We start from the raw sequence: 25,077 nt of genomic DNA on the forward strand, positions 1-25,077 counted from the left end.
TTAATTTATTTTTATTATCTAAAGTTTGGCTAGAAGTCTCCTCCGAACTCTTCGCCTCCTCCGAATCCTGTATCGCCTCCATGGTATCCGTGGTATTCGCCATTAGACAGCGCTTGACCCACAAGAATACCGCCAAACATTCCAGCGACACCTCCGAGCATTGCGCTTGAGCCAGCTCCCATTCCTCCGTTGGAATAACCTCCGTATACTGGACCGCTGTATACAGGTCCAGATGCGTATCCGGGGGTGTATGTGTGGGCGTATACTGAAGTTTGAGCAACCACAGGTGTCATCGCTGGCTGGGAAAGAGCTGCGTATTTATTCGCTCTGCAGCAAGGACATAGACACCAAAGCATCGCTGAGGCGACGAACAAGAGAATAATTGATCCAAAGATTGTGCTCCATCCAGCCCGAGAGGAAGAGAAGGAAGTCTTCGACGTTGAAGACGTTGGTGATTTGCTCTTGCTTGTCTTGCAGTTGCAGGCGTAGTTGCTCACTGCACACGTAGCTTCACGTGGACAGCAGCATCGTTGACGTTGACTTGCTCGATCAAGCCAGTTGCCGCAGAATTGTCCAGGTCCGTCGAGGTAGGCATGCGAGCAATCCCCGTTGTTGGCACATATTTGACACCCTGAAAGGGGAGCGTGTGTGGCGTCTGAGGAGTTCGATTCAGTTGCTTGAACGGTTCCGACGAGCAGTTGCATGATCAGCATGAACCACAGTAGACTGCGTGCTGTCATGGCGATGACAAGCAAAAGAATATGAAGAAATGTTGTATGCATTTCATTTTTAAACGCTATTTTTATAATTACAAAAGATAAGATGCGGAGGATGCTGTCGTGGAGGATGACGCTAAAATTCGGAAGACCACAACGATACTCTAGATTTCCTGAATGGTTGGGACATCGCAGCGATGCGATCCAAAGATATATATGTACTGTACGTACACCCTCTCGCGACTTGTGCGTATAGCAATCGACAAATTTATGTAGTACATGTACAACAGCTTGTTCAAGTAGGGCTACAGTACTGTACTCAGCGCGCTCACTCAACAGCACCGCCCACCTCCATCTTCATGGGAGTTCTCCCCCAGGGCGATTTTTGTAATCCACTCGTTGTGGGCTAACATCATCACGTTGAAGCTGCAACAAATTGCAACAATATGGCTACACAGAGCTCTTCGAGTCAGAGCGTGTGACGGTAGACATGCGAGCTGCAGGTTTGGTCGAATTGCGGCGGCGGCGACACCAGCAATACAGGCTACTTGCAGCTCGAATCAAAGCTGCAAGCCGCGTACATGTACATGTAGCAAGGATTTTTGACGTGCTCTCTCACGTTCCATCAACACCTCTATCAGCAGGTCCCCTCCCTCGTATTATAGTTTTCTTATTTAAAGAAGTAGTCATTTTTTTAAATTTTAAGCTGCAACGACAGTGACCCCTCTGGACACCGACCACTCCAAATATTTCGCATGCCAGCCTGTTTTTCCCGTCGGATAGGCTGCTTGCAGTAGCCATCCTTCGCCGGTCGGCCAACATGCTCAAGCCGAGTCCTGTTGACAACGATCGGGGCGATGCTCGTACATCATACAAAGTCGCTTACAAAAGCTGCCTTAGACATTATTGCCTATTCCTACGGGCGCTTTCTACCAAAGGACGAAAATTTTAACTTGAAATTTTACACTGACGTGAGTTTTGGTACACCAGCTCTCCCACACCTACAAATACTCATACAAATGCACCCCTACCCCCCTTCCGAATAATCCAGTTTCTGTCAGTTCCATGAAGTTGCTCAAATTCTAACTGGCAGCATGGTGCTCGCGTCCAGTGCCTGGCGCTTCTCAGCGCTGCTGCTGGTTCTCAGCGCCGGAAGCTCGCGCGCCGCCGAGTGCACAGCGCTAACAGAGAACATACTGACGTCTTCAGGATGCCCTTCGGACTGCGACAGCAATCCGTGCGTGCTGTACTCGCCTTCTCAGGACGAATCCTGCATCGAGCTGGGGGCGAGCGGCCCCTGCTACAGCGATGACGACTTCACACTTCCCGGTACCTCCGCGGAGTGTAACGTAACCTTCCAGTGCCTAGACTCGCTGCTATGGGACGGTAACCAGTGGCTACTAGCGCTCGAGGCGAACGCCGCCACGAACTCCAAGACGATGGCGCATGTGACGCAGATCACCGACCTGACGTACAGCACGTCCACTTTATCAGTGTACGTGTTATGATATCAGTTATGATGAGGTTTGTACACGGCTACTGATGGTTATGCAATTTGTTTTAAACCACATACAAATCTCCAGTCAACTTCAGGGAACGCCAACCGAATCTACCAATAAAAACAACATCAAGGATGTCTCGCTGGACCAGAGCTTCTTCGACACGCCCAGCACCGTCGTCAGTATGTTCGTACTGGACGTAAACCTGCGCAACACCATCTCGTCCGTGTCGCTCGCTACGACGTATCAGACGCTGTACCTGACCAACGACAACCTGAACGCCATTCCGGACCAATTCGCCAATTTCACGGCCGTCACGAAGCTGGATTTGTCCTACAACTACATCACGGACCTACCAGAGAACACCAGCGACATCTGGGGAGGTCTGAGCACCGTGACGGACCTTAACTTAGCCGAGAACGAACTCACGGACTTCCCCGTCGTCTTGAGCACCTTGCAGACGCTCAATCTGACCGGAAACGCGTATACAACTATTCCGGATAACGTCTTCACCATGGCCGAGTCAGGCGCACTCAAGTATCTGTACATGGCGCATTGTAACTTAACAAACCTGCAAGTATCGTCTTCGCAGCTAGCGTTGTTAGAAAACCTGGCAACGTTCGACGCCGATGTAGCCATCACAGATTGTGGCTCTGGATACTCCGCCACGACGTTGACTAACGCCGACGTACAGGTGTGTTCCGTATCCACGTCGTCTTCGGATGATGACGGAGGCAGCCACACGCTGGCCATTGTGCTGGGTGTGTGCTGTGGTGTCTTGGTGTTGGCTATCATTGCGTTTGTATGGTACCGTAAGAAACACGGTGGCCAGTTCGGTAGTACCAAGGGTGGTTCTACCATCTTCGGAACCGACATCGGATCAAGTCTCACAGGCGGCGACACGACGTTCGGATCGTCGATTTGGGACGATCCGGATCTCTTGGCTGCACGTATCGAACATCGCGACGTAGAGGCGGTCAAGCTCCTGTCTCGCGGTGGCTTCGGCGAAGTGTGGCTCGGTCTGTACATGAACGAGAACGTGGCTATCAAGAGGTTACTAAACGACAAAAAGTCGATGCAGGACGCACTGGCCTTCGCCACGGAGATCAAGACCATGGCGCGTCTGGATCACCCAAAGATCGTGCATTTTATTGGCGTCTCGTGGACGAATGCACTGACCATTCAAGCTGTGACCGAGTTCATGGACTGCGGAGACCTCAAGTCGCTACTTGACTCGAGTCGCGCCAGTTCGCTGACTTGGGCCAACTTGAAGTGCCAGATCGCCATCGATATCGCCGATGCGCTCGTGTATCTCCACACACTGAACCCCAAGCTCATCCATCGTGACTTAAAGTCGCGAAATGTGCTGATTGACGCGCAGACGGGCGCGAAACTGAGTGATTTCGGTATCTCGCGTAACCGCAGCTTTGACGAGACCATGACGGCTGGAGTGGGTACAGCTCGCTGGATCGCACCCGAGGTGATTCTGGGCGGACATTACACTGAGTTCGCCGATATCTACTCGTTCGGAGTGGTGCTGTCTGAGCTGGACACGTGTAAGGCGCCGTTCTACGACGCTACCAACACGAACGGCGGCAAGATGCAGGACGTGACGATCCTGCAACTTGTGTCGGCCGGAAAATTGCAGCCGAGCTTCAGCGACTCGTGTCCGCCTTCCATCGTCAAGCTGGCGCGCGCGTGTCTGTCGTTCGACCCTGCGCAACGTCCGAGCGCCATCCACATTTCGTACGAACTACGCAAGATCATGAAGGACGAGCTGTAGACAAGAAGCGAAGCTGGTGTTTTTGGTAGCAATGGAGGCTCTTTTGTATTACCTCGGCTGAATTCAAAGTCTAACATTTTAAGGATAGCTTTTCGAGTTATGTCAGCTTCGTACTACTACGTAGTGTCATGTAGGAAGTGGTGTCGACACCTTTCTCCAGCCAGCGTTTTGTCTGTTGTTGCTGACGCAAGGGAGCACCCGGCGTCGTCTTAGAACTTGCAGAGCGAGATAGCCAAAAAGTGCGACGAGTCCGACACCGAGCACAGCGAGTAGCCCGGTGATATAGCGGTTGTCAATGGTGGCGTCGAATGTTGCAGAGTCTTGTGAAACCTGTCCGGCTTCGACGTGGTTGATCATTGCCACGCTAATGACAACAAGCAACAGAAGTAATTTCAAACAACTTGGAGGGCGATGCATTTGGCGTTGTAATTGTCGAATGACGATGACTGCGGAGAGGTGTTTGTGTTGATGATTCGAACCGTGCCATAATTATTATTTCCTCTCTGTGCGGTGCCGTCGAAAACATTGTGGTTTATCGAGGAGATTTGAAAACGGCGGACGTCCAACGAAGACGTACGGGTAGTATTGAGGTCACATTCTCTTTGCTTGGGCAACACTCGAGAGAGATAACGGATATGAATGAAGGTCTCTCACCCTGTCCTTTGTGACTTGATGATAACCGGGTATTAAGTACATCGAACTGAGTTCCTCATTAAAAACGCTTGTACTTTGATCATCTTTCCATTGAGCGCATACCATCTTCACTAATGCTGTGCGTAGACGACACCGACTGGAGGTGCTGTTGACAGCTGCGGGGGCGTGCTGCTTATTCGCTCCAGTGCTCGTCTTCTGCGGTGTCGAACAACAACCAGCATGACCCCCGCGATGGCAAGCACTATGGCCACAATGGCGAGGACGACTATCACTGCAGTGTTACTGAAGATGCCACTGGAGTTGTGTTCATCTGTAACTTCATCCTTGTTGTTGTCTCCATGTTTGGAGCTGGCTGTGTCGTCGCTGTCGTGATCGTCGTCTTCTAACATTCGAACGTGACGGCCCTGGGCGATAAAACTGCTCGCCGATCTCAGCAATAGCATCAGCATCAATACCTCCCGACGCATTGGTTCCTTGTCACTAAAATGTTGTAAAATGAGCTCAGCAGTACCGTCTTGCGAGTAAAGGCCATCAAGAGCTCCGTTTTGTGCTGTTCATTGTTCATCGGCCTCAAGACCAGGGCAGCTGGCGAGACACCTTACCATTTGGCTCGAGTTCGCTCTCATTTCACACAATCTCCGCTCAAAAATCCGGTCAAGTTTTTGGATTAAGCTGAGCTGTGTCAGGAAGAGGTTCAGATGCAGGACCATAGGGTATGTGTACGGCGAGTTCAGTGCCGGGTGCACAGAAACGTTTGCGTGTGTCTTCCGTGCAGAGCGGTGTGCCAGGCATGTCATTGAAGGTCTCAACCACAGTCACAGTCCACAAAGATTTTCATGCAAATACCGGAAATTTATTAGTCGTCTTCCTTTCGAGCACCTAAGCATCTGCATCGTCTTCCGAATTCTGTTTATAGGCTTTACTGGCGCAGCGTGCGCGGGCCTGTACCAGCCATGGGCCCGTCGTCAGATAGGGGTGTATAGATGTCTTGAGATGAATCTCCTACGCTCGCTGTAGGAAGCGGTTCCAGTCTGCGTGGGCCCATACCGGCCATCGGGCTGTCGTGCGTCAGTGTTATGTAAATCAATTCGCTTCGCTCCTCGGCGCTCCCAGTTGGCAAGGGCTCGAGTCTGCGCTGACCTGTGCTAGCCATGGGGCCATCATCTGATACAGTCGTGTAGATCGAGTCACTTGAGTCCGTAGGTGTGTACGGATAATTCTGGAGCGGCTCGGCAGTGGCCAACATGGCCAACGCGGCGGTCGTGAGTAGTAGTCGCGACAACATCTTTGTTACTTCGACTTGGGTCGTTTCTGTTGTGGAGTTTGCGACTGCTGAATTCTGGGGCACCTTTTACACCAATCATGGTGGTTATCCTCTTATTAGTAATATTTATAGTATTTATTTTTAAGAAAGAATAAGAAATCTTACTTCAGGAACATTGGTGATTTTTTTTCGCACCTGGCGTCGTTTCAGTCGAAAACCTGCGGTCTCAATGGGACTGCGGCCTTACGCCACATCTCCGTCCTCGCCGTATTCGACCAGTTACAGATCATCTCCATGAGGCTGCGCTTGTTGCCCTCGCTAGCAATATTGAGCACGCATTGCGTTGCCACCGGCGCTGAGCCGCTCAGAGTGTCACTGGCGAGACGAAGGCCACCCACTGCTGCTACGCCCGACTGGATCCAGTCCGAGGCAGTGGCGTACCATCATGGTGATCCTGCTACACCCGACTGGATAATGACGGAATCTAACTCCACACAAGATGCTGCCCAGCCCCCGCTACCACATGGTAAGCGCGTGCCACTCCAGAACTTCGGCAATGTACAGTACATTGGCGCTGTGGGCTTTGGTAACCCGCCGCAATATTTCGACGTGGTGTTCGATACGGGGTCGAGCGATACGTGGATCCCCGGCACCAGCTGCAATAGTTGCGGCTCGCACCACCAATTCGACTCTCAAAAGTCCACAACTTTCTTGGATACCGAGGAAAAATTCTACGATGCGGTTCGTGCCAGTCGTCGCACCTTTTTGCAGTTTACGAAATTCTAACTATTACTTGTTAAAAATATGCAGTATGGGAGCGGATCGGTATCAGGAACAGTGGTGGTGGATACAGTAACCATCTCGGGATATACCGTGGACAGCGTTCGCTTCGGGATAATTGACGATGAGAGCGACAAGCTGCAGGAGTTTCTTGCCGATGGGATCTTTGGACTGGGATTCGAGGGCCTTGCACATATTAGTCGCCCCACTGTGTTCGCAGCTCTTGCAGGACAGAATGCAGATCTAGAAAATATGTTCGCTTTCTACCTCACACCTGAGGCCTATCGAACAGGCAGCGAGTTGCATATTGGAGGCTACGACTTGTCTGTCGTTGGACCGAATGCATCGTTCCACTACACGCCCGTAGTGAAGCTGCCAGAGTTCGACTCGTTCATGTATTGGACTATCAAGATGAACAACTTCTCCATCGTCCCCCAGACGCTCTCGGACGGTGACAGTATCAACGCTGAGGTCACTGTCCAAGCCGATGTCTCCGTCAATATGTGCGAGCCATTCTGCTACGCCATCGTCGACACGGGGACGTCGTTGATCAGTGTTCCTGCAGGTCAGTTCAACGAGGTAGTTAGCAAGATCACGCGTGGGTTAGACTGCGATGGCATTGACTGCAATGCGGTGGCAGTTAAGGACTTCCCAGTGTTGCACTTTGGCATGGAGCCAGACAACGTCTTCTTGCTACAGCCACAAGATTACGTGTTGTGTTCGGGCTGGGGCCAGTGCAAACTACAGTTCCAGTCAACAACGGACGAGTGGTGGATCCTTGGCGACGTCTTTATTAAGACGTACTACACTCTGTTTGACGCTGAGCGGATGCGGATTGGCTTTGCGTGTGACGGTGATGTTTGTCAAGGCGGACGGGGTAATATCTACGGTGATAATGGAGAAGGCGGCGCGTTCGGCGCGTGGGAGAACGCGTTCCTATTGGGCTCGTGCTTCGCGGCCGCGTGCATGTTCCTGTTCGTGTTCCTACTCAACCAACAGGACGAGGAGCCCAATTTGAGCCAAGACGAGGGCTTCTTGGGAGCGAAAATTGACCGACGTAACTCGCCTCAGGGATTCCAGACACACGACCCGAAGCGGCCACTACTGTACGACGATGAAGAGTCTCAGCATGTGTACGCCACGTCGTCCTCCTCGACCTCACAGGCGTCGAGTTACGCCGAGGCAAGGCGCAACTTCGCAGCGCTGCCGTCGCCTCGGTCGAGTGACGGGTACCAGAGTGATGGTTCGTGTGTTGAAGTTTAGGTAAGCAACCCGTATTTAACGCGCATTTCAGTTATGAATCCAGATGTTCGAAAAAAAATCGAAGGGAACCAACTATTAGATACGATCTATAAATAGCCTGCCAAATCGCATGAAACGAGCCAAGCGACGAAATGGACAGTTGTAAAGTGTTGGAGTCTGACTTTCCAAATTACCTTCTTGATTTCATGCAATGTCAAAGATCCAGCGCGACGCAACCTAACGGTTAAATGAAATTGGATGACGGGCGTGCGACTGATCAAGCCTCACCTAAATGTAAATAGTATTTAGTTAATAAATACAAGTGTGTGCTCCGCAATTCCTTCCTCAAGAGCATCCCGGGAGCCACATCAACATCTTGATGCCGGTTGGCTGGGAGCTGCCATGCATTGCAGCCGCTGTACGAAGTACATGTATTAGGCCATCATACAGAGTGGAGACTCCATGGAGGGTTGGGCGCACCCTCTCTCCCGGCATAGTTTATTCAAATGAGCTGTCATGTTTCATGATGTCAACCCTAACCTTCACTACTTAACTGTGCGCTTGCTATTTCCCTCCAAACAACGAAACTGGGCGCGCCCCCAAGCGAAGAGAAGGAGGCGGCGCCAGATCTCGACGCTTTAACCCGAGACGATGCGCACTCCGTCGAGACTGTTGCTGCCGCTCGTGGTGGTGGCGACGCAGGTACACGTTGCCGAGGCCGCCAACGGGTCGCTCCCGACGTGGCTGGCCTACGTGACGGGCGGTCTGCTGGTCATCATCATCGTGTACTACTGCTGCCGCCGCGCGCGCTTCGACGAGAACCTGCAGCAGCCGCTACTCGGCGGTCAATACACAGAAGACGGACAGCCCATGACACGCCAAGACGTACAGGAATCCAACGACGAGGTGTCGACGCAATGGCAGTGCGAGGTGTGCGACTTCCACAACAAGAGCTCGGCCAAGAGCTGCGTGCTGTGCGGTACAGAGCGCGGCTTCAGTCTCGGACTGAATTCGCCTGTACGACCCGCTGGCACAGGACCCGTAGCTGTGGAGACAGACGTCAAGAGAGAGAAAAGCTTTAACCGTACGCGGTCGTTCGCCATCCGTCGTCTTAACATGCTCAACTCCCGTCAACGAGGAGCCAGGAACCGCCAAGACTGGGTCCGTAAAGTTGGTCTCGATGGTAAACGTTATTGGGCGAAACGCGAGCTGCCTTTCCCATTAGGCAACGCCAAGCCGAAAGACTCGGAAGACGACAAGAATGACAAAATCCGGATCGACATCCCGGTCTCGGACGCCGACATGCTGTCGCCCAAGGGCGCAGGCTCATTGACTGGCGCTTCGTCAGCGTCCACCGCCTCCACATCGGACCCGGACAAAGAACTGGTGCATCAGCAATCGCTGGCGTTCGTGTCTCAATTGGCTCAAACGCCTCGACATCCCGAAGGCCGCATGACCTTTAAAGAATACCGTGAAGTGGACGCCCGTGTGGCGTCTCGTGGCTATGAGATCTCGGAGCAAGACTTGGAGATCCTGGAACAAGTGGCTGCGCTGCCATTCAAGGACAAATACGCGTGGTTCCTAGAGCAGACGTCGGCTCTGATCAAACCCTGGGAAGACGGACACCTCAAGATGCGTGTACACCGAGAAAATATCCTGGTCGAGTCGATGGAACAACTCTTGGGTGTCCAGATGGAACATATCCACATGCCTCTACGTATCGAGTTCATTGGGGAGGTCGCTATTGACGCAGGAGGCCTGGAGCGCGAGTGGTTCTCGCTAGTGACGGAGCGTCTATTTGACGAGACGATTGGCCTGTTTATGTGTGCTCATGTGGACTCACTTGCTTACGTAATCAACCCCAACTCGGTGGAGGCTTCAGCTGATCATCTACTGTACTTCCGTGGCGCTGGGCGCTTGTTGGGTCGCGCGCTCCTTGAAGGACAATTGATGAAGGCCCACTTGGCGCTACCAGTACTGAAACATCTGCTGGGCGTCCCGATCTCGTTCAGTGACTTGGAATTCTTTGACCAAGAAGTATACAACTCACTGAAGTGGATGAAGGAGAACGACGGCGTGGACGCCTTGGGCTTGGACTTTACCGTGACGAATCGGAAACTGAACGGAGAAGTGGAGACGATCGACTTGAAGGAAGGAGGCAAGGACATTGAACTCACGGACGAGAACAAACAAGAGTACATTTACCTGCGACTGCGCTACATTATGCTGGACTCGTATGCAGAGCAGCTGCAGCATCTCATGGCCGGTGTGTTCGAGGTGATCCCCCAGGAATTGATCCTTGTGTTTGACTACCAGGAATTGGAGCTCGTGCTTTGTGGCGTGCCGTCTATTGACGTGGACGATTGGAAGGCCCACACTCAAGTATCGGACGAGCTGCCGGAGGAGTTGTTGGCCTGGTTCTGGGAGATTGTCGACGCCTTCTCGGACGAGGAACGCGCTCGTCTGTTGCAGTTCACGACGGGCTCATCACGTGTGCCTGTGCAGGGCTTCAAGGCGCTGACGAGCTACGACGGACGTATTTGCCACTTCACACTGAAGGCGGTGACGTACCCGGAGAACGCCTACCCGCGTGCACACACGTGTTTCAACCGTATCGATCTGCCGCTGTACAAGTCGAAGAAGGAGCTGGAAGACGTGTTGTCGCTGGTGATAAATATGGAAGTCACGGGCTTCACGGACGAGTAAATTGGTATTTTGTACAGTTGAAGGCGACTGCACCATCGTTCGCGTCCGGAGATATCGACTTGGCGAGGGTACGACAAGGTGGAGGTGCTCTCAGCAGGATAGTTAGGTCCAGGGGAATGAAACAAAAAAACAGGAAAAAAACATAATAAAACAAATAAAAACATGATCGATTGCAAGATAAAATCGGATTATTTCCACACTTGGTTACGGTATACTAGCGTGTCCTCTTCTGGCTGATATAGTTCACTATAGATCCATATCTTCCACGACAGCCGAGGAAGGCGAAGGCTGTCGATCTCCTTGAGCAAATTGGAGCTTGGATGGGTCCGCGCCTGCTGCTGCAGCTGCTTGTTGTTGTGCGAACGCTGCAGCCTCCTCGTGCGTGCCTACGTTCGCCCCGACCATACGGGATCGCCGAAGAAGCCACTGGAGCAGTGCAGTCTCCAGCTGCCTGCGTACGAGCTAGGCACCGATGGCATGCATAGCGGAGCGTGAATATCTATCCGTTGCCCTGCTAGCGCCGCAACTGCAATTTGCTCTGGCCCCTTGAAGCTATCACCGTGTGCGAACAAAAGACGCGTTTCCTCGGGCCAGGGTTCAGTGCCAGTGTTCACAAAACTCCATTGCTACGACGTAAAAAACAAGTTAATAATATAAAAATCGGTGCACGTTAAATATCTCATCTTGTTACCATGTGCACAGGGGTATCAGGTGCGAAAATTGTGCTTTGAGAGGCTGACAGGTCGCTGATAAACTGCGCTTGGTACGACGCCGAGTTGGGCTGTTGGTGTTGCTGTCTATTGGCTGGATCTCCGGCGCCCTCCATGTCGAGGTCATCGGCCATGTCCATTCCCTCCATGGGATTAATTCTGGGGGCTCCAGAGGCCTCCATTGTAGCCAAATAGTTGTTGGCTGCGGTCTCCACGTTCCAGTTGCACGATTCGAGGAAGAACGAGGCTGTTTGCACGTCCAGCTGCAGTAAATGCGCAAATTGATCCACCAGCTCATCGTGGTCGCTGGTAGTAATGCTTTGGAACATTCGCAGCAAGTCGTCGGCCATAGTTGCGCTGTTTCTGAAGAAGAAAAAGAAGAATGGTAAGAGAATATAGACGTCGATTATGAAGCTTGTAGAGTGTTACAAAGTGGATAAAAGATACGTACGAGTACAGGAGAGAGTAAGGATGCTGGCGAGTGTCTAGGGGTCACTGGGGATAGCTGGAAACGCAGAGAGAAGCTGCTGCTGTCCGTGCTGGTCTTAAGGAATTGAGACTTCAAAAAAAACTTTGAAGTTTCAGCGACAGACAGGTCGTGCGAAGGTTGTGCGAACTCGATTTGATTGATAAGTCGCACGAAGGTCTACCGAAATTCTCACATTTTAGAAACCGCTCTAACAGGATATTAAAATGCTTTTTTGGAGGTGAGATGTGCGTATCTTTTCACTTACCCTTGAAGATCGAGGTGCGGGCAATGAAAAGCCACGTATCTGCCAGGTCACTGACCTGCCAGATACGTGTGTACGGTGCCATAACGCAACTCGCCCGATACCTCGCAAGTCTCCATTCGCTTCCTCAACGATGTCTGTTCTTCTTCGCCGAGCCAATGCCACTCGCCTCAAGGTTGCAACCTCGCGGGGCTTTGCTGCCCCCAGCACGCCCATAATCAACTCGCACAACGAATGGGACCCACTGGAGGAAGTGATTGTGGGCCGCGTTGAAGGCGCCACGATCCCCGAGTGGCATGTGTCCGGCAAGGCTGTGTGGCCTGACAAGCACTGGGATATGTACAAGACTAAGGCCGGTAAGCCTTTCCCCAAGGACCTCATGGAGGGCGCCGCCAAGGAACTTGACTATTTGGCCGAGGTACTCGAAGGTGAGGGCGTAATAGTCCGTCGTCCCGAAGCCAATGCGAACTCCTTCAATCAGCCAATCGAGACGCCCGACTTTACTAGTCGCTCGCAGCTGTACGCAGCCATGCCTCGTGACGTGCTCATTGTCTTTGGCAATGAGATCGTCGAGGCCCCTATGGCTTGGCGCTCACGGTACTTCGAGTTCCGGCCGTACCGGAAACTCATTAAGGAATATTTCCAAAAAGGAGGTAAATGGACGGCAGCTCCGAAGCCTCAAATGAGTGACGAGCTGTACAACGAGGACTGGAAAGCCGAGAGCGGCGTCTTCAACTCCGTCGTGACTGAGTTCGAGCCCACCTTCGACGCCGCCGAGTTCACACGTATGGGGCGCGACATCTTCACGCAGCAGAGCCAAGTGACGAACCAATTCGGCATCGAATGGGTGCGTCGCCATCTTGGTGACGAGTACCGTGTCCACGTACTGGACTTTCAGGATCGTAACGCCATGCACATCGACGGTACGTTTGTGCCTCTGATGCCTGGCAAACTATTGGCCAATCCGTTCCGTCCTTGTATCACTGGTAGACCTGTTAAGGCGTACTCGTATAAGAATAAGGAGTACGAGTACTGTCTTCCAGAGATGTTCAAAGGGTGGGAAGTGTTTGTGGCTCCAGAGCCAGAGCTGTCCAAGGACCACCCGCTCTTTTTCACGAGTCCGTGGACGGCAACGTGCAATGTGCTGGTGGTACGTCCCGGTACTGTCATTGTGGAAGCGCATGAGAAGAAAGCCCAACAGTGCTTCAAAGACTGGGGCTTCGAGGTCATCCCCGTACCGTTCCGCAACTTCATGCCCTTCGGAGGCTCCTTCCACTGTGCCACATGTGACGTGCGTCGCACCGGCACCTTGCAGTCGTACTTTGACTAGGACAAAACGTCTAGAAGTAAACCACTAAAAGTTTTCAACAGCTTTTAACGATTCGTTTTTTTTTAAAATAAAATATGAGAGATTCATGTGGTCGATAATTAAATAAGATGTCCGCTATCGTATGGAAGATCCCCTCGCAACATTTTGCCACTGTCAGCTCTCTCCGGAGAAAAAACGGGCAAATTCCGCAGTTGAAACTTGATGTCGAAGAGGAAAATGAAAAGGACTCGCTTGTGTGGGTCCACACGTGGCATCGCGCTTTGGATGTCTATGATGAAGACGTAGAATACGAAGTTTTCAAGTCGCATAAGAAAACTATCTCGAAAAGGATGCTACAGAAACCAGAGAGCAATCGAGGGCCTTTAAAAATATCTGAAAAATCCATTTACGAAATCTTACGAAGGTGATTATGTACTGACGCGAAATTCTTGCGGTACATGCATCTGATACGATGTTGCAAAGCGTATGCTACCGCTCCTTCGACGTACACGGACCAATCGTGCAGAGTTCGGGCTTTGGGAAAAGTCGAATTCTATTTTATTACTAAGTGGCACAGAAGCTCGCTGGAACCAGTGGGGGCATAACAGATAGCGATGTCTGCGATACCCGACTTCTCTACGTATGCGGGTGCACCACCGACGCAACTGCGTTCCCGACCGCCACCCCTGCACTTATGATGACAAAGTTTGGACCACTCTCGTCTCCCGTTGTGGCACATCTATGCTGTTTTTCTTGCTGCATCGAAGCTACTTGGCGGGTTAAATCTCATTAAACAATCTAGTTAAGATAGCAAGGACGCGACGCACGGTGTAGCATCAATGCGGTGTCGTTTCGGCTTGCGTCCAAGGACAAGTTCCGCTTTTGCGTTGCGGCTCGTAGCAATTTCCATCACTACATTAACTGCTAGCATGACGCACACATCTGTAGCTACATAGCAAAACTGCTAGCCTTCAGCGCAACGCACTTGTGGTGTACGACGTTACCAACCATTGGGCGCGTACATCCTGCCACATTTTTGGGATTTGTACATGCAAGGAGTGATTGAAACCGGTGACAAAAGTGAAATAGTTGGTCGCCTTTTCTTACTTTTAGCGATGGATGCGACCACCATGCAGAGGTTTAGTGTCGAAGACTTGACATTTTCCAGAGGCACACACCATTTTTTAGATCCGTTTTGCTCTGTCAAGGGGTTTCTGGGTGTGCTCGATGGGTCATATAACTGTCATAGACCCAAACTTTTAAACGTCGACGTTGAAGAATTAACCTATTCGAAGAGGACCCCACGCGCACCTAAATTGGTGACAAAATACAGCGCAACACTTGAGCAAAGCGCCAGTTTTTTGGCTTGGAAAAAGGCTGGAGCATTGACTTTAGTTACTTTTATCAGCTGGCGAACTGCTGGGTTGTCGTGCTGCAGGACAGGGCATGGGAAATACAATACCCAGTGTTATTTTGCGTGAATCACATCCGTAATAAAGACTGCAATACCTGGCAACACAATAATAATCACTGCAATAATCACAATATATTGCTATCACTTAGTCTTCGATGCAACCGAGAAGGGTGGAGCAGTTCCACATACGCCGATTAGCACGAAGAAACATGGCCGTTTCAAAATTAGCTGGTAAAGTAGATGAACGTAGCGATGTAAAAACAAGCTTACACTCAGAGAAAAGTCTCTCGCATGTGTTGCTTGTCGGAGGAGCGCAGAGCAGGAGAGGATCATACTCGACAGACGCCTTCGATGCAAGCCGCGGCTTCTTGGCTTGCCGGAGGATGGAGGTCGCGAAGTCCGCCGCAGTCGGCACTTCCTCTTGTGCGGTAGACGGAGATAAAATAAAACTGTCGACTGCATGTAATTCATCCGCGGAGAGGGGTAGGTCGTTTTGCAGCTTCACTATTGCAGACTCGAAATGGGGCGAGTGAACAATCTCAGCTGTTGGCGCTAAGTAGTTAGCCATGACAGGATACTTAGCAGCACACGCATCAAACAACAGGCGCACCTCGGCAAGCGTGCATGACTCCGCTTGGATTTTCACACACACACTGTCCAACTCACGAAGCTTGTTTAATACACCTCTAACGCGGCGGTGCGCATGTCCACGAGGCACAAACTCTTCAACAGCCTCCACCGTCAGGACCGCATCACGGATCTTGCAATATCGGTCAATCATCTGGAATGTAGACGACCAGCGCGTAGTGTTTGCCTTAACAGGCTTGTAGTTGGTCGCCTTTGCCAGTGCAGTAGCATTTTTGACATGACGCAGCTGAATCATCAGGCTTTGAATCAGATCTATCTGAGTCTGAAAATCCTGTAGAAATCGATTAACCGCGAGGTTAAATCGATGACTTGCACAGCCAATGAGGGGGACGCCCATTCGTGTAGCCATACTCTGATTGGTTGCACAATTGTCCCCCACAACATAGCGCACCATCTGCAGGTTCTTCTCGTACACGCTCAGTACGGTGGATATATGATCCAGGTGGGCTTCAGCTGTCTGGCCGTCTTCCATTGGCGAAAGCGCAAGAAGGCGCTGGTGGCGCACACCATTGTAGACGTAGATCGCGTAGATGCCGAGGAAGTGAAGTGAGTGACTAGTCCAACCGTCGAACATTAAAGCAAAGGAAGTTCCCATCTCCTTTGCAATGATTGCTCCAACGGCTAGAGCCACATGACGCATGTACCGCTTCAGTGTCTTGGTAGTCGTAGGCTTCATTGTAACTACAGCACGCGTAGCCTTGTTTTCCACTTCAGTGATTGGTAGATTTCTCTCGATCACCCATACCATCCATTGGTAGATATTGCGCGTCACATCGTCCACAAATCCCAAAGGTGCTAAGTGCTGGCGTCTGCGTGGCATGAAGTTCTGCAAACCCAGCAGCAAACACAGCGTGCTTGCTGTTAAGGTGGCTGAGGAGGTTGCTGTACCCCGTGCCGGGCGTCTGCTTCCGAGGAAGCCCACAGGATTTACACTCAAAGCGACCTTCACCGAGGTCGCTGAAGTAAAATGCGCAGAGTTGACGGGAGGTCATCGTGGGTAGCGTGGTGGGTAGCGTGGCTAAGAGTGGTGGCTTGTTCTCTAAAGAGAAAATTGAGAAGTGGGGAGTGTGTGAATCAAAGCGCGCAGAGTGTCTTTGCAAGGCAGTAGAGAACTGTTGGTTGTCAGCGCTCCTGGAAATGGTTGGAAGCGTGTAAAATATTGTATTATTGTGTACAGTTATGTATTATATTTATCTTGGAAAAATCAATAGTAAGTTATTCCGTAAATATACCCGTAATATTGTTATTATACTATTTTTCCCATGCCTTGCTGCAGGTGTGCTTCCGCGTGATTACGATGCAGACTTGATTCTCCCCATATGCTGCAAGAGCACTGCCGAAGTGTAGTTCATTTTAGTGAGAGCAACAAGTGGGACTAGTGGCAAGTGGGAATTTCCCCAGTTGGCCCTCGAACGACTTACGCCTGGTAGAGTGCTCCAGAGTGATCACGATTGGTTTGCTTGAGGTGGAGCCTCGTAGGATGATCCGAATCTACCTGGGTCTATCTGAGAGCAGCTCACACCGCCAAGCCCAATCGTATTTCATTGATAATGATGGAAACGAAGACACCTACTCTTTGTGTCCTCAGAAGCGCTCGTCAGATTATTGGTCGTTCGTGTCGACAGAGATTTTAAAATGGGTTTGCAATCATCGCTGATCCTTCCCTTCCTCTACGTGTCGAATTACATTGAGAAATATCTGGAGCTTCGAGAAAAAGTGAAAGAACTTACACCCCATCAAGAGTCATGGGGGAGGGGGGGGGGTACTCTACACTCGGCCCCTTTCGACGAAGTCGTCTTATAATCGTACCGTAGCTCAATTTCTGAGAACTGGATCGTAAAAAAACCCAATTATTACGGTAATGGTTTCTTAAAAATAAATTGATTATTGAAAAACCAATTATTACGGTAATGGTTTCTTAAAATAAATTAATTATTGAAACAGCAATAATCTGGGAGCTATACTAGCTTAGGCCAAAGAGCGTTTTATCCTAGGTTTGAGGCTTTTATATCTAGGTTTTAGAAAACGCTCAAATGTCTGGTTTCCAAATTGATGGTAGATACTCCACGAAGCAGCTATTTCGATTGAGCTGGTAAGCTTAGGCAGATTTATTGGAATAGCTATTTTTTTTAGTGAATTTACGTTGTTTAAGCTTGAGCACGGCCTTAGGTTTTCCACACTTGCAGAAACGAGAAATGAGATTTCTCGTAGCTTGAGCTTGGGCTCGCCGTCGCCGCGGAGGCTAAGCATCAAAGGGCCAGATGTCGTTTACTAGGCGAAGTGAAACTGCCAGACAAGCGAACAGATCGAAATAAATGTTCAATAAATTGCAAAACGTTTTATCGCGTAATAATTATTACAATATGCTCGACTTCAACAATCTACTATTGAGGTTACTATTGAGATCGAGCATTTTGAAATGGTTACTACGCGATAAAACGCTCTGTATAAATATTACAATAATGTATCACTACCTAATTTTGACTTAAACTTAGCAAGCGTAATAGAGCTAACCTGCTATAATAATTATTGCATGTCGACTAGGCTCACAAATAATTTGTTTTAGTGGAGCCATATTATCCATAATACCCTCATATTTGGTTTCAAGTTATTTTTCCCCGATCCCTGGTAGGATGGTGCCCCAAATAGTAACGCTTCATTTCTTCGCGTTGTTGAGAGAATCGATTTCCAAATCGTTCATGTTCGTTCTCTCACGAAAGGGTAACCCAAATCTTTTAGCGTCTTACTGCATCGCCCCTGAACAGTCCTTAATTACTACTGTACTGTATTGAGCAATACTTGTACAAGTACATGTACCAAAACGATTACGCTGCGTAATCGGTTTGGCCTGAGCGATTTGGTAATCGATTTGCTTTCGGTGTAATTTTCACGAAGTCCACCTTTATACTTGATCATGCGTATAAATAGCTCGTGCGTTGTTTCAGTCACAGATACTTTGTGCGTTCATTTACGAGCAATATCTTTCTTAAGTAGTCTAGCGTATATGTAGTAGCTGCTCCAGAGCGTATCCTTGTTCAACCAAGGAAACAAAAGCGCCAGTGACTCGTGCTCTTGATTCGGTATAGGGTATTGCACAGCATCGACGTGCTACTATACAGTGCAGCGCTTTATGTTGTGCCGAATGTTACGTTTTGGCAAGCTCTGCAATTATCGCGTACCACATTCGGTGGGCACAAGTCAGTTCGCAACTTTCTCCCTTCTCTGAACAATCTCCCAAATCGAGGCTACTGGTGCCCTCAATAACTGACAACAACAATGCGCCTCGCATACATTTTTGCTGTGATGGTTGTAGGTACTCTTCACCACAGCATCGATGCCCTTCCTGTTGTGATTGGGAGCAGAAAGAGTACTGAAAACGGGGCTCTATCTGATCCATTCACTTCAATTCATACGGACGACCAGCGCTCGTTGCGTGCTGAAAATGACCGAGGTGACATCGAGGAAGAGCGAATTCTAAGCTGGCCTGAAGTACTGAAGAAGGTGACTGCCGCTGAAGCTGCTAAAAAGAAGGTTCGGGAGGCTACGGCAAAGATTGAAGACCCCGTCTGGGAGAAGCTGGTTGGAATTTGAGGGTTCATGGAGATAAACGTAGCTAAGAGTTTCGGCAGACTCAAATAACCAGTGTCAGTCAAACGAGAAGCATCTACAAAGTGATAAGACGTGCAAGTGTGACCAGCTCTGTGCTGTTGTGTATAGCTAACAGTGCATGGAGCACTTCTATCCTAATAGATGTATCCAAGTATATCTCAAAACCAGACGATAGAGTATTCTTTTGATCGTTCCACCTCGCTCTGTGTTTGAATTTCGGTTTGCGATCCGAACACTACGCATAAACGATTTTCACAGGGCAAGCAGGCAACTATAGTATCATGAAAACTCCGTTTGCAGCTTATTTCCGCCAGTGATCGAAACCGAAAGTCAGCAAAGCAGCTTCTTAATTTGCGGCTTACCGGTACTAAGTTTACTTATGTGCACACCTAGTGTACATCGCTAGAATTTAAATGCAAATTTTGCCAAAAAAAAATCCAAGAATCTGTGAAACCTACCCTGTGTCATACTGCATGTTTCATTTCAAACCCAGACTTCACTGTATACTGTTTACCTCGTAACTGAGCTACCAACTTTGACACGAATGCGTCGTTCGCCACATTTTGCGATTGTTGGAAACATGCCAATAAGTTGAGCTGCTTCGGTCAGAGTTGTCCAGTTCAAATTGTCGTCTAGTAGATCCATGGTTTACGCAAGTTGGATGGGTTCATGGTCAAGTACGAAGAGAAAGCTGTCCTGGTGGCTTACAGCCTCTATAATCCATTTTGTTGGAAGCTTGGAAAGTTGAACATGAAGCCATGCTAAAATAATTAAATACTCGGTACTTTGTGTCCGTGTTCCCAAAAGTAGCCAACTAAGCTTTGTGAATGCGAGTTAGTACAAACTGAAGTTTTGTACGAAAAGCAATAAATAATACAGCGTCTAGATCGTCTTACGACTTGCGCTGGAAATTTGTGTACCGCTTTTTTCTCCAAATTGCAAAGCGCTTAATTAAAAAAAAAACGTTCCGCAAACGCTTACTGTTCCTAGCAGGTAAAAGTCAAATGTTGGCTAAAATGACTATAGCTAGTATTGTGTTTTTGATTTGTTTTTGTAGCAGTTGCACCGGCTCAGCACGGTTAGGCGTGACCGTTGAAGTGGTTACTGAACCGTTCCACTATTGGCTGGATATGCTTCTGGAACGCCTTTGGGTAATCACATGTTGGAGCGATATGATTGGATGAAGGCACATGGCATTGGTGATTACGCCACACTTACGAGAAGACAACTAGAGGAACAACAGAGAAAAAACCGGTAGTGTTTAGAGAAACATGTTAGACAATAATTTACTCACTTCGGTATTTGCCCTTACTCAACAACCCCCAAACCAATAGTTTTGCTAAAATGTATCTGCAAAATATCAACGTGCATGTGATAAACCCTTTTAAGCAGATCATATTATGAGGCTTTCCGCAATGTGATTGGTTCAGCCATCTTCTACGTAAAAAGTATTGTATGCGTTTGCGGACTTGGTAGGTTTGTATGTAAAAAAGTTTGGCTGTCGGCCTGCAAAAAGTGTGGCTCTTTTTTTTGGACTTTTTGTTTTATTAAAGTACTTGAAGCATGTTGTTTTCCATTTGAGAGGCACTGCCTATTAGGGGGAGTCAAACATTAAGAAATGATCCAAAAACATAAGTAGAGACGTGTCTAATTTGTAAGCGGAGGAGTGCACAATTACTGAGCAGAAACAGTAAAAGGGGAGTCGAACATAGAGGCTCAATTTCGCACTTAAGAACAGACAATTTGCACTTTCTAAAGCGACAGCTCGCACAGACACGGCTTTGACGCCACCACAGGCTACAGCAGCCCGTGCCCTGGTGCACAGTCGCCGTGCTATGAGTGCAGCCTTCTGTGCAGCATCTAACTCATAAATGTCTACTGCACGACTCGCCTTGAGGCGTCCGACTCCTGGCCGGAGACGGGCGCAGAGCGGCGCAGCCACACACGCGCCTTCCTCCATTCCGGTCTGGTCGGTTGGAGGGAGGAATATTTAGGAAATAAAAAGGGCTAGCTCATTCCACCTCCGGAGGTGGCTTACTTTGAAAGTAAGCAGGTCATTGTCAAAAATGTGAGCGTAACCCGAAGGTAATTCTGAGCACGTTTTTTGCAATGTTCGACCCCCTTAATAAGGTGTTTTGGCAAAGCCAGCAGAATCAAATTTTATACGAGAAGATACCAATGTTTACTGAGCACTTTTGCTGTGTCGCCTCTAGCTGAAATGTAGAAGTGAATATAAAATTCATATGAATGCCTCTGGAAGCGCTGTCCGTTCCACAACTGCTACGGCTTACTCTAGTGAAACTACTACTTGTAGAACTACTACTTTATCTCGTGTAGTTGTTACTGAGCCGCAGCCTCAGCAACGGCTACACGCTGTAGCTCCAGCTACAGCACTCCCCCTTCCAATGGCAGTGTCCGTCGTCCCGGTGGTTCACGGTCACTGGTGATATAATTAACTGCCTACTTCAAATTTAGTGCCTTGCGCAGCGCCTTCACGGGTTGCTGTTTGCTGTGCTTGTGGACAAACACCTTCATCGATGTGGGACATCCTGCAGCAGGACATCTGCCGGTTCCCACAAATTCTCAATGGTGTCCAGGCCACCCCAGTGCGCCTTTATCTCATGCCGTTTTTTACTTAGATTATACCGAGCCTTCAATAGCGTATCCACGACATGACCTTCACAATTATGGGCCACCTACAGCAACAACTCTTCATTCACGCCCAGAGACTCGTCGGCGTAAACGTTGAGCCGATTGGCATGAGATTCTTTGCGCTGGCCGGTCATCAAGTTCTGGATCTCTAAATTCCAGTTGGAGATAGTAGCCGTCATCTGCGCCGGACCACACCACTTCACCCGCAAGTTACTTCTCGTGTGCTGCCACACGTCCGCATACAGGACATAGCCCCCAATATTTAAATGCTCCATTGTCGTGTTTCGTTTTTTGTCATGCGCTTTGCGCCCTGCCGCTCTGGTGGCTGCATTCACTGCACTAGTTCATTTGTGCATGTCCTCAAGAGCCTTTTGTAACCGTACGACATGCTCGCGTTGCGTCACATGAATCTGGTCCAAAGTAGTCGATGCAATAGGTCCCAGTACTGCAGTTTGGTCACTAGGCCCCATGGCTAGCAGTCCTGGCATGGCTGTGATGGGCGCTACCCCTCCGAGAGATGGCGACGGAGTGTCGTTAAATCAATTCGCACGATCTTAACTACTCGAGTCCACCCCCGTGGCTGCTCCTCCACTCAGACAGCAGGTCACGACAGCCACGCAGCGTTTCTCTCATCACAACCTCCACCGTGCTATTCGCCCACGGGCATCTAGCCGTAGTGAAATGGTGGTGAGCACCTAACGCGTGTTGGAGAGCCTCAATGACTCTGTTCTTGAAATTTGTTCCCCGGTCACGGACCCTCGTCCGACACACTCCAAACCATGCGAACCAGTCGATGAGAGCTTTGTACGTAGTCTCCGCATTCGCCGCCTCACAGGGAAGTAGTCACGCAAACTTCGACGCATCGACTTTGATGACCAGGACGTACTCTTAACTCGTGTCACTTTTCCCCAAATGCAAGTAATCCTAATGAATCAACTTGTTTGGTCGCTCCGCATACATGGCTTCACCCAGCTGTCGATGTTGAGGAGGGCCTCCGAGCATACTAACACAATGCAGGCATCTCTGGACGAAAAACGCGATGTCGCTGTCCATATATGTCCACACAAACTGTGTAGTGATCTGTTCCTGTGCTACCGCAATTCCACGATGGCCTGCGATGTCAAAGTGGCCAACGACGCACACTCGTACTTGCAGCGCCGTAGCCTCATCATGAATCCATATCCGTTCTTTCTCCTTCTTCCACAGTGAATCGTTATCACTCGCGTCACACTACTTGGTGGTGTCGCTGCACTCTGTGCGTTACTGATCTCTCTTTCAGGTTGGCCACGCGAATGTCAGGTCAAGTTGAGGTGAAAGCAGCAACGGTACTTGCCGAATCTCACGCAGCGTCTTGAACGACGATCCTCATCTAGACGGCAAGTCTTCTCATACGTTGTCGTCCCCGGCGACGTCATAAATCTCGTACTTGTACGCCATTAGAAGTAGCGGCCAACGATGCAATTTATCCGCTGTTTATTTTGGTACGGCCGCTAATACACTGTGCGGGTCGGAAATGTTCCGTAAGCTCTTGTGGTCCGTGAAAAGCGCAAAACCACCCGGACTGTGCAGAAGATAATCTGCACGGCGACAGGTTTCAATGATGGCATACGCCTCCTTTTCAGCGTTTTAGTGCTGATCCAGAAAACCAACCTCTCAACATCATCAATGGCTGATGCTCTTGCTCGCTCAGAGGCCTAACGGAGTGTTCTGGTGGGATCTGGGTGATCACCGCTTCCCAGTGCTGTTCACTCGCATCTGTGTCGACACAAAGGCGCTTGGCTGGGTCTGGATGTGCTAATTGAGCTGCATTTCACAACGCAGCTTTGCAAAGATCTAGGAAGACCGCTTCATTAGCTCCCCACCCCACATCTCTCAGTCGAACGCTCCGAACTTGCGTCTTCTTGCGCCCGCCTGCACGTTCATTCACCTTCTCCAGAATCCGGACAAGAGGATCTACCAGCTTATTGTGAGCGGGAAGCGATGTCCTCATCCCGGTCATCGCACACACAAACAGCTCCAAGTCCTGTCCGGTTGTTGGTGCTGGTAGGCTCGTAAGAGCTTCAACTCTGGCCGGGCCATGACGGACACCCTCGCTAGATACCACTCGTCCACACCACAATGCTTCACGCAGGTAAAATGAGCATTTCGTGGGGGTTAATTTCACACCCTTCTCAGCATAGATCGTCAACACCTTCCGTAACAGAGTCAACAGCCCGTCATCGCTGCTCATAACCCAAACGATCATCAATCCAAATGAATGATCCATTGCTAAATAGCTCTGCAAACAACTCCTGTACTGCTGACTGCACGTACGCCACACTGTTCGTGCCACCCACAAGCACACGCGTCGGCGTGAACACCCCCTCCTCCATCAAAATGGAGTAAATTGCCTGGCCTAACAATGTCATGGCGAGCTGCCAAAATTCCTTGAAGTAGTCCGGCGAAAAGTACCTTGATGATCCACGTAGCTGGTCGAAAATAACCTCTCACATCACACTATTTGCTCCACACAATCATTCGCTGCACGAACATCCACAGTCATGCGATGATCTCCTGCCTCGGGTTTATTCACCACATGAGGTGTAGAGCATCAGTGACTTTTAAGTACCTGTAGCAGAGACCAGCGGTAATCAACGCATCAATGTGTTTTTTGAGAAATGTACGGTGCGTTGGTGAGTATCGACGCGCTCGACACCGCACTGAAACAGCTCCAAGTTTGAGCGTAACTTCCGGCGAGGGCATGTCAAACGGTGGATCTCGCTCAATCACTAGCTGGAAGACATCGATCAGCTCCATGAGAACGGTTTGCAGTTCTGCCACATATTCCGGTAAAGCGCTCCACGTCTAGCTTCGTCAATCTTCTCTAAGAGAAATCGACGGATTTGCTCACGTTTAGTGTCGACACCCTCCTCGAGCGTCGAAAAACACGCTCTGTCTTCATTTTCATTCAAAGCACGCTCATCTTGTGTCGGTTCTAATGAATCCGCTACCCCCGTATACGCCAACACACTCGGTACCCCACGGTCGCCTCCGTCATCCACGTCGCTCATATCCCATTCAGAGCTGAAATTTTGTGCGGCGGCAACTAGCTTTTCAGCACTGAATCCAAGTCTCTCCATTATCCACCTCGATAACAGTATTTACCCCACTCCTATGGACAGTGGCTGCTCTGTGACCCAGCAAATTACTTTCCGCAAAATCAAAGGACTACTTGGTGTTGCAAAACCCAAATTTAACTTCACTTTACTCTTCACAGGTACAGGTTGAAACCCCATACCGGTCACTGCAGTCTTTTCCTCCAAGTCCTGGTGCGTGATCCATGTTCCTTGCTTCGAAATTGCCGTCTGAAGCTTGGAGGTG

General features: G+C 49.8%; 8 protein-coding genes across 8 annotated transcripts; 5 read left to right on the top strand and 3 right to left on the bottom strand.

Moving 5' to 3' along the window:
• Window positions 1-29: 29 nt before the first annotated feature.
• On the bottom strand, window positions 30-704 carry PITG_05111 (uncharacterized protein; the record flags this gene model as incomplete). The annotated part of the gene is made up of 1 exon (XM_002998767.1): window positions 30-704. The coding sequence occupies one exon, from the start codon at window positions 702-704 to the stop codon at window positions 30-32; it is 675 nt and encodes a 224-aa protein (XP_002998813.1).
• A 1,106-nt stretch (window positions 705-1,810) lies between these two features.
• On the top strand, window positions 1,811-4,085 carry PITG_05112 (protein kinase, putative; the record flags this gene model as incomplete). Its single annotated transcript, XM_002998768.1, has 2 exons — window positions 1,811-2,211; window positions 2,300-4,085. 2 exons carry the CDS (start codon window positions 1,811-1,813, stop codon window positions 3,996-3,998), a joined length of 2,100 nt encoding a protein of 699 aa, XP_002998814.1.
• A 677-nt stretch (window positions 4,086-4,762) lies between these two features.
• Window positions 4,763-5,937, bottom strand: PITG_05113 (uncharacterized protein; the record flags this gene model as incomplete). Its single annotated transcript, XM_002998769.1, has 4 exons — window positions 4,763-5,056; window positions 5,108-5,132; window positions 5,576-5,594; window positions 5,700-5,937. The coding sequence occupies 4 exons, from the start codon at window positions 5,935-5,937 to the stop codon at window positions 4,763-4,765; spliced, it is 576 nt and encodes a 191-aa protein (XP_002998815.1).
• Window positions 5,938-6,210: 273 nt separating this feature from the next.
• PITG_05114 (aspartyl protease family A01A, putative) lies at window positions 6,211-7,959 on the top strand (the record flags this gene model as incomplete). Its single annotated transcript, XM_002998770.1, has 3 exons — window positions 6,211-6,657; window positions 6,727-7,125; window positions 7,168-7,959. 3 exons carry the CDS (start codon window positions 6,211-6,213, stop codon window positions 7,957-7,959), a joined length of 1,638 nt encoding a protein of 545 aa, XP_002998816.1.
• Window positions 7,960-8,589: 630 nt separating this feature from the next.
• On the top strand, window positions 8,590-10,644 carry PITG_05115 (HECT E3 ubiquitin ligase, putative; the record flags this gene model as incomplete). The annotated part of the gene is made up of 1 exon (XM_002998771.1): window positions 8,590-10,644. The coding sequence occupies one exon, from the start codon at window positions 8,590-8,592 to the stop codon at window positions 10,642-10,644; it is 2,055 nt and encodes a 684-aa protein (XP_002998817.1).
• A 246-nt stretch (window positions 10,645-10,890) lies between these two features.
• On the bottom strand, window positions 10,891-11,704 carry PITG_05116 (uncharacterized protein; the record flags this gene model as incomplete). The annotated part of the gene is made up of 3 exons (XM_002998772.1): window positions 10,891-10,959; window positions 11,052-11,270; window positions 11,336-11,704. 3 exons carry the CDS (start codon window positions 11,702-11,704, stop codon window positions 10,891-10,893), a joined length of 657 nt encoding a protein of 218 aa, XP_002998818.1.
• A 478-nt stretch (window positions 11,705-12,182) lies between these two features.
• Window positions 12,183-13,415, top strand: PITG_05117 (glycine amidinotransferase, mitochondrial precursor; the record flags this gene model as incomplete). Its single annotated transcript, XM_002998773.1, has 1 exon — window positions 12,183-13,415. One exon carries the CDS (start codon window positions 12,219-12,221, stop codon window positions 13,413-13,415), a length of 1,197 nt encoding a protein of 398 aa, XP_002998819.1.
• A 5,317-nt stretch (window positions 13,416-18,732) lies between these two features.
• Window positions 18,733-19,047, top strand: PITG_05118 (secreted RxLR effector peptide protein, putative; the record flags this gene model as incomplete). The annotated part of the gene is made up of 1 exon (XM_002998774.1): window positions 18,733-19,047. The coding sequence occupies one exon, from the start codon at window positions 18,733-18,735 to the stop codon at window positions 19,045-19,047; it is 315 nt and encodes a 104-aa protein (XP_002998820.1).
• Window positions 19,048-25,077: the final 6,030 nt, after the last annotated feature.

The sequence above is a fragment of the Phytophthora infestans genome, genomic scaffold (assembly GCF_000142945.1).
Source record: "Phytophthora infestans T30-4 supercont1.7 genomic scaffold, whole genome shotgun sequence".
In the NCBI taxonomy this organism is placed as follows: Eukaryota; Oomycota; class Peronosporomycetes; order Peronosporales; family Peronosporaceae; genus Phytophthora; species Phytophthora infestans.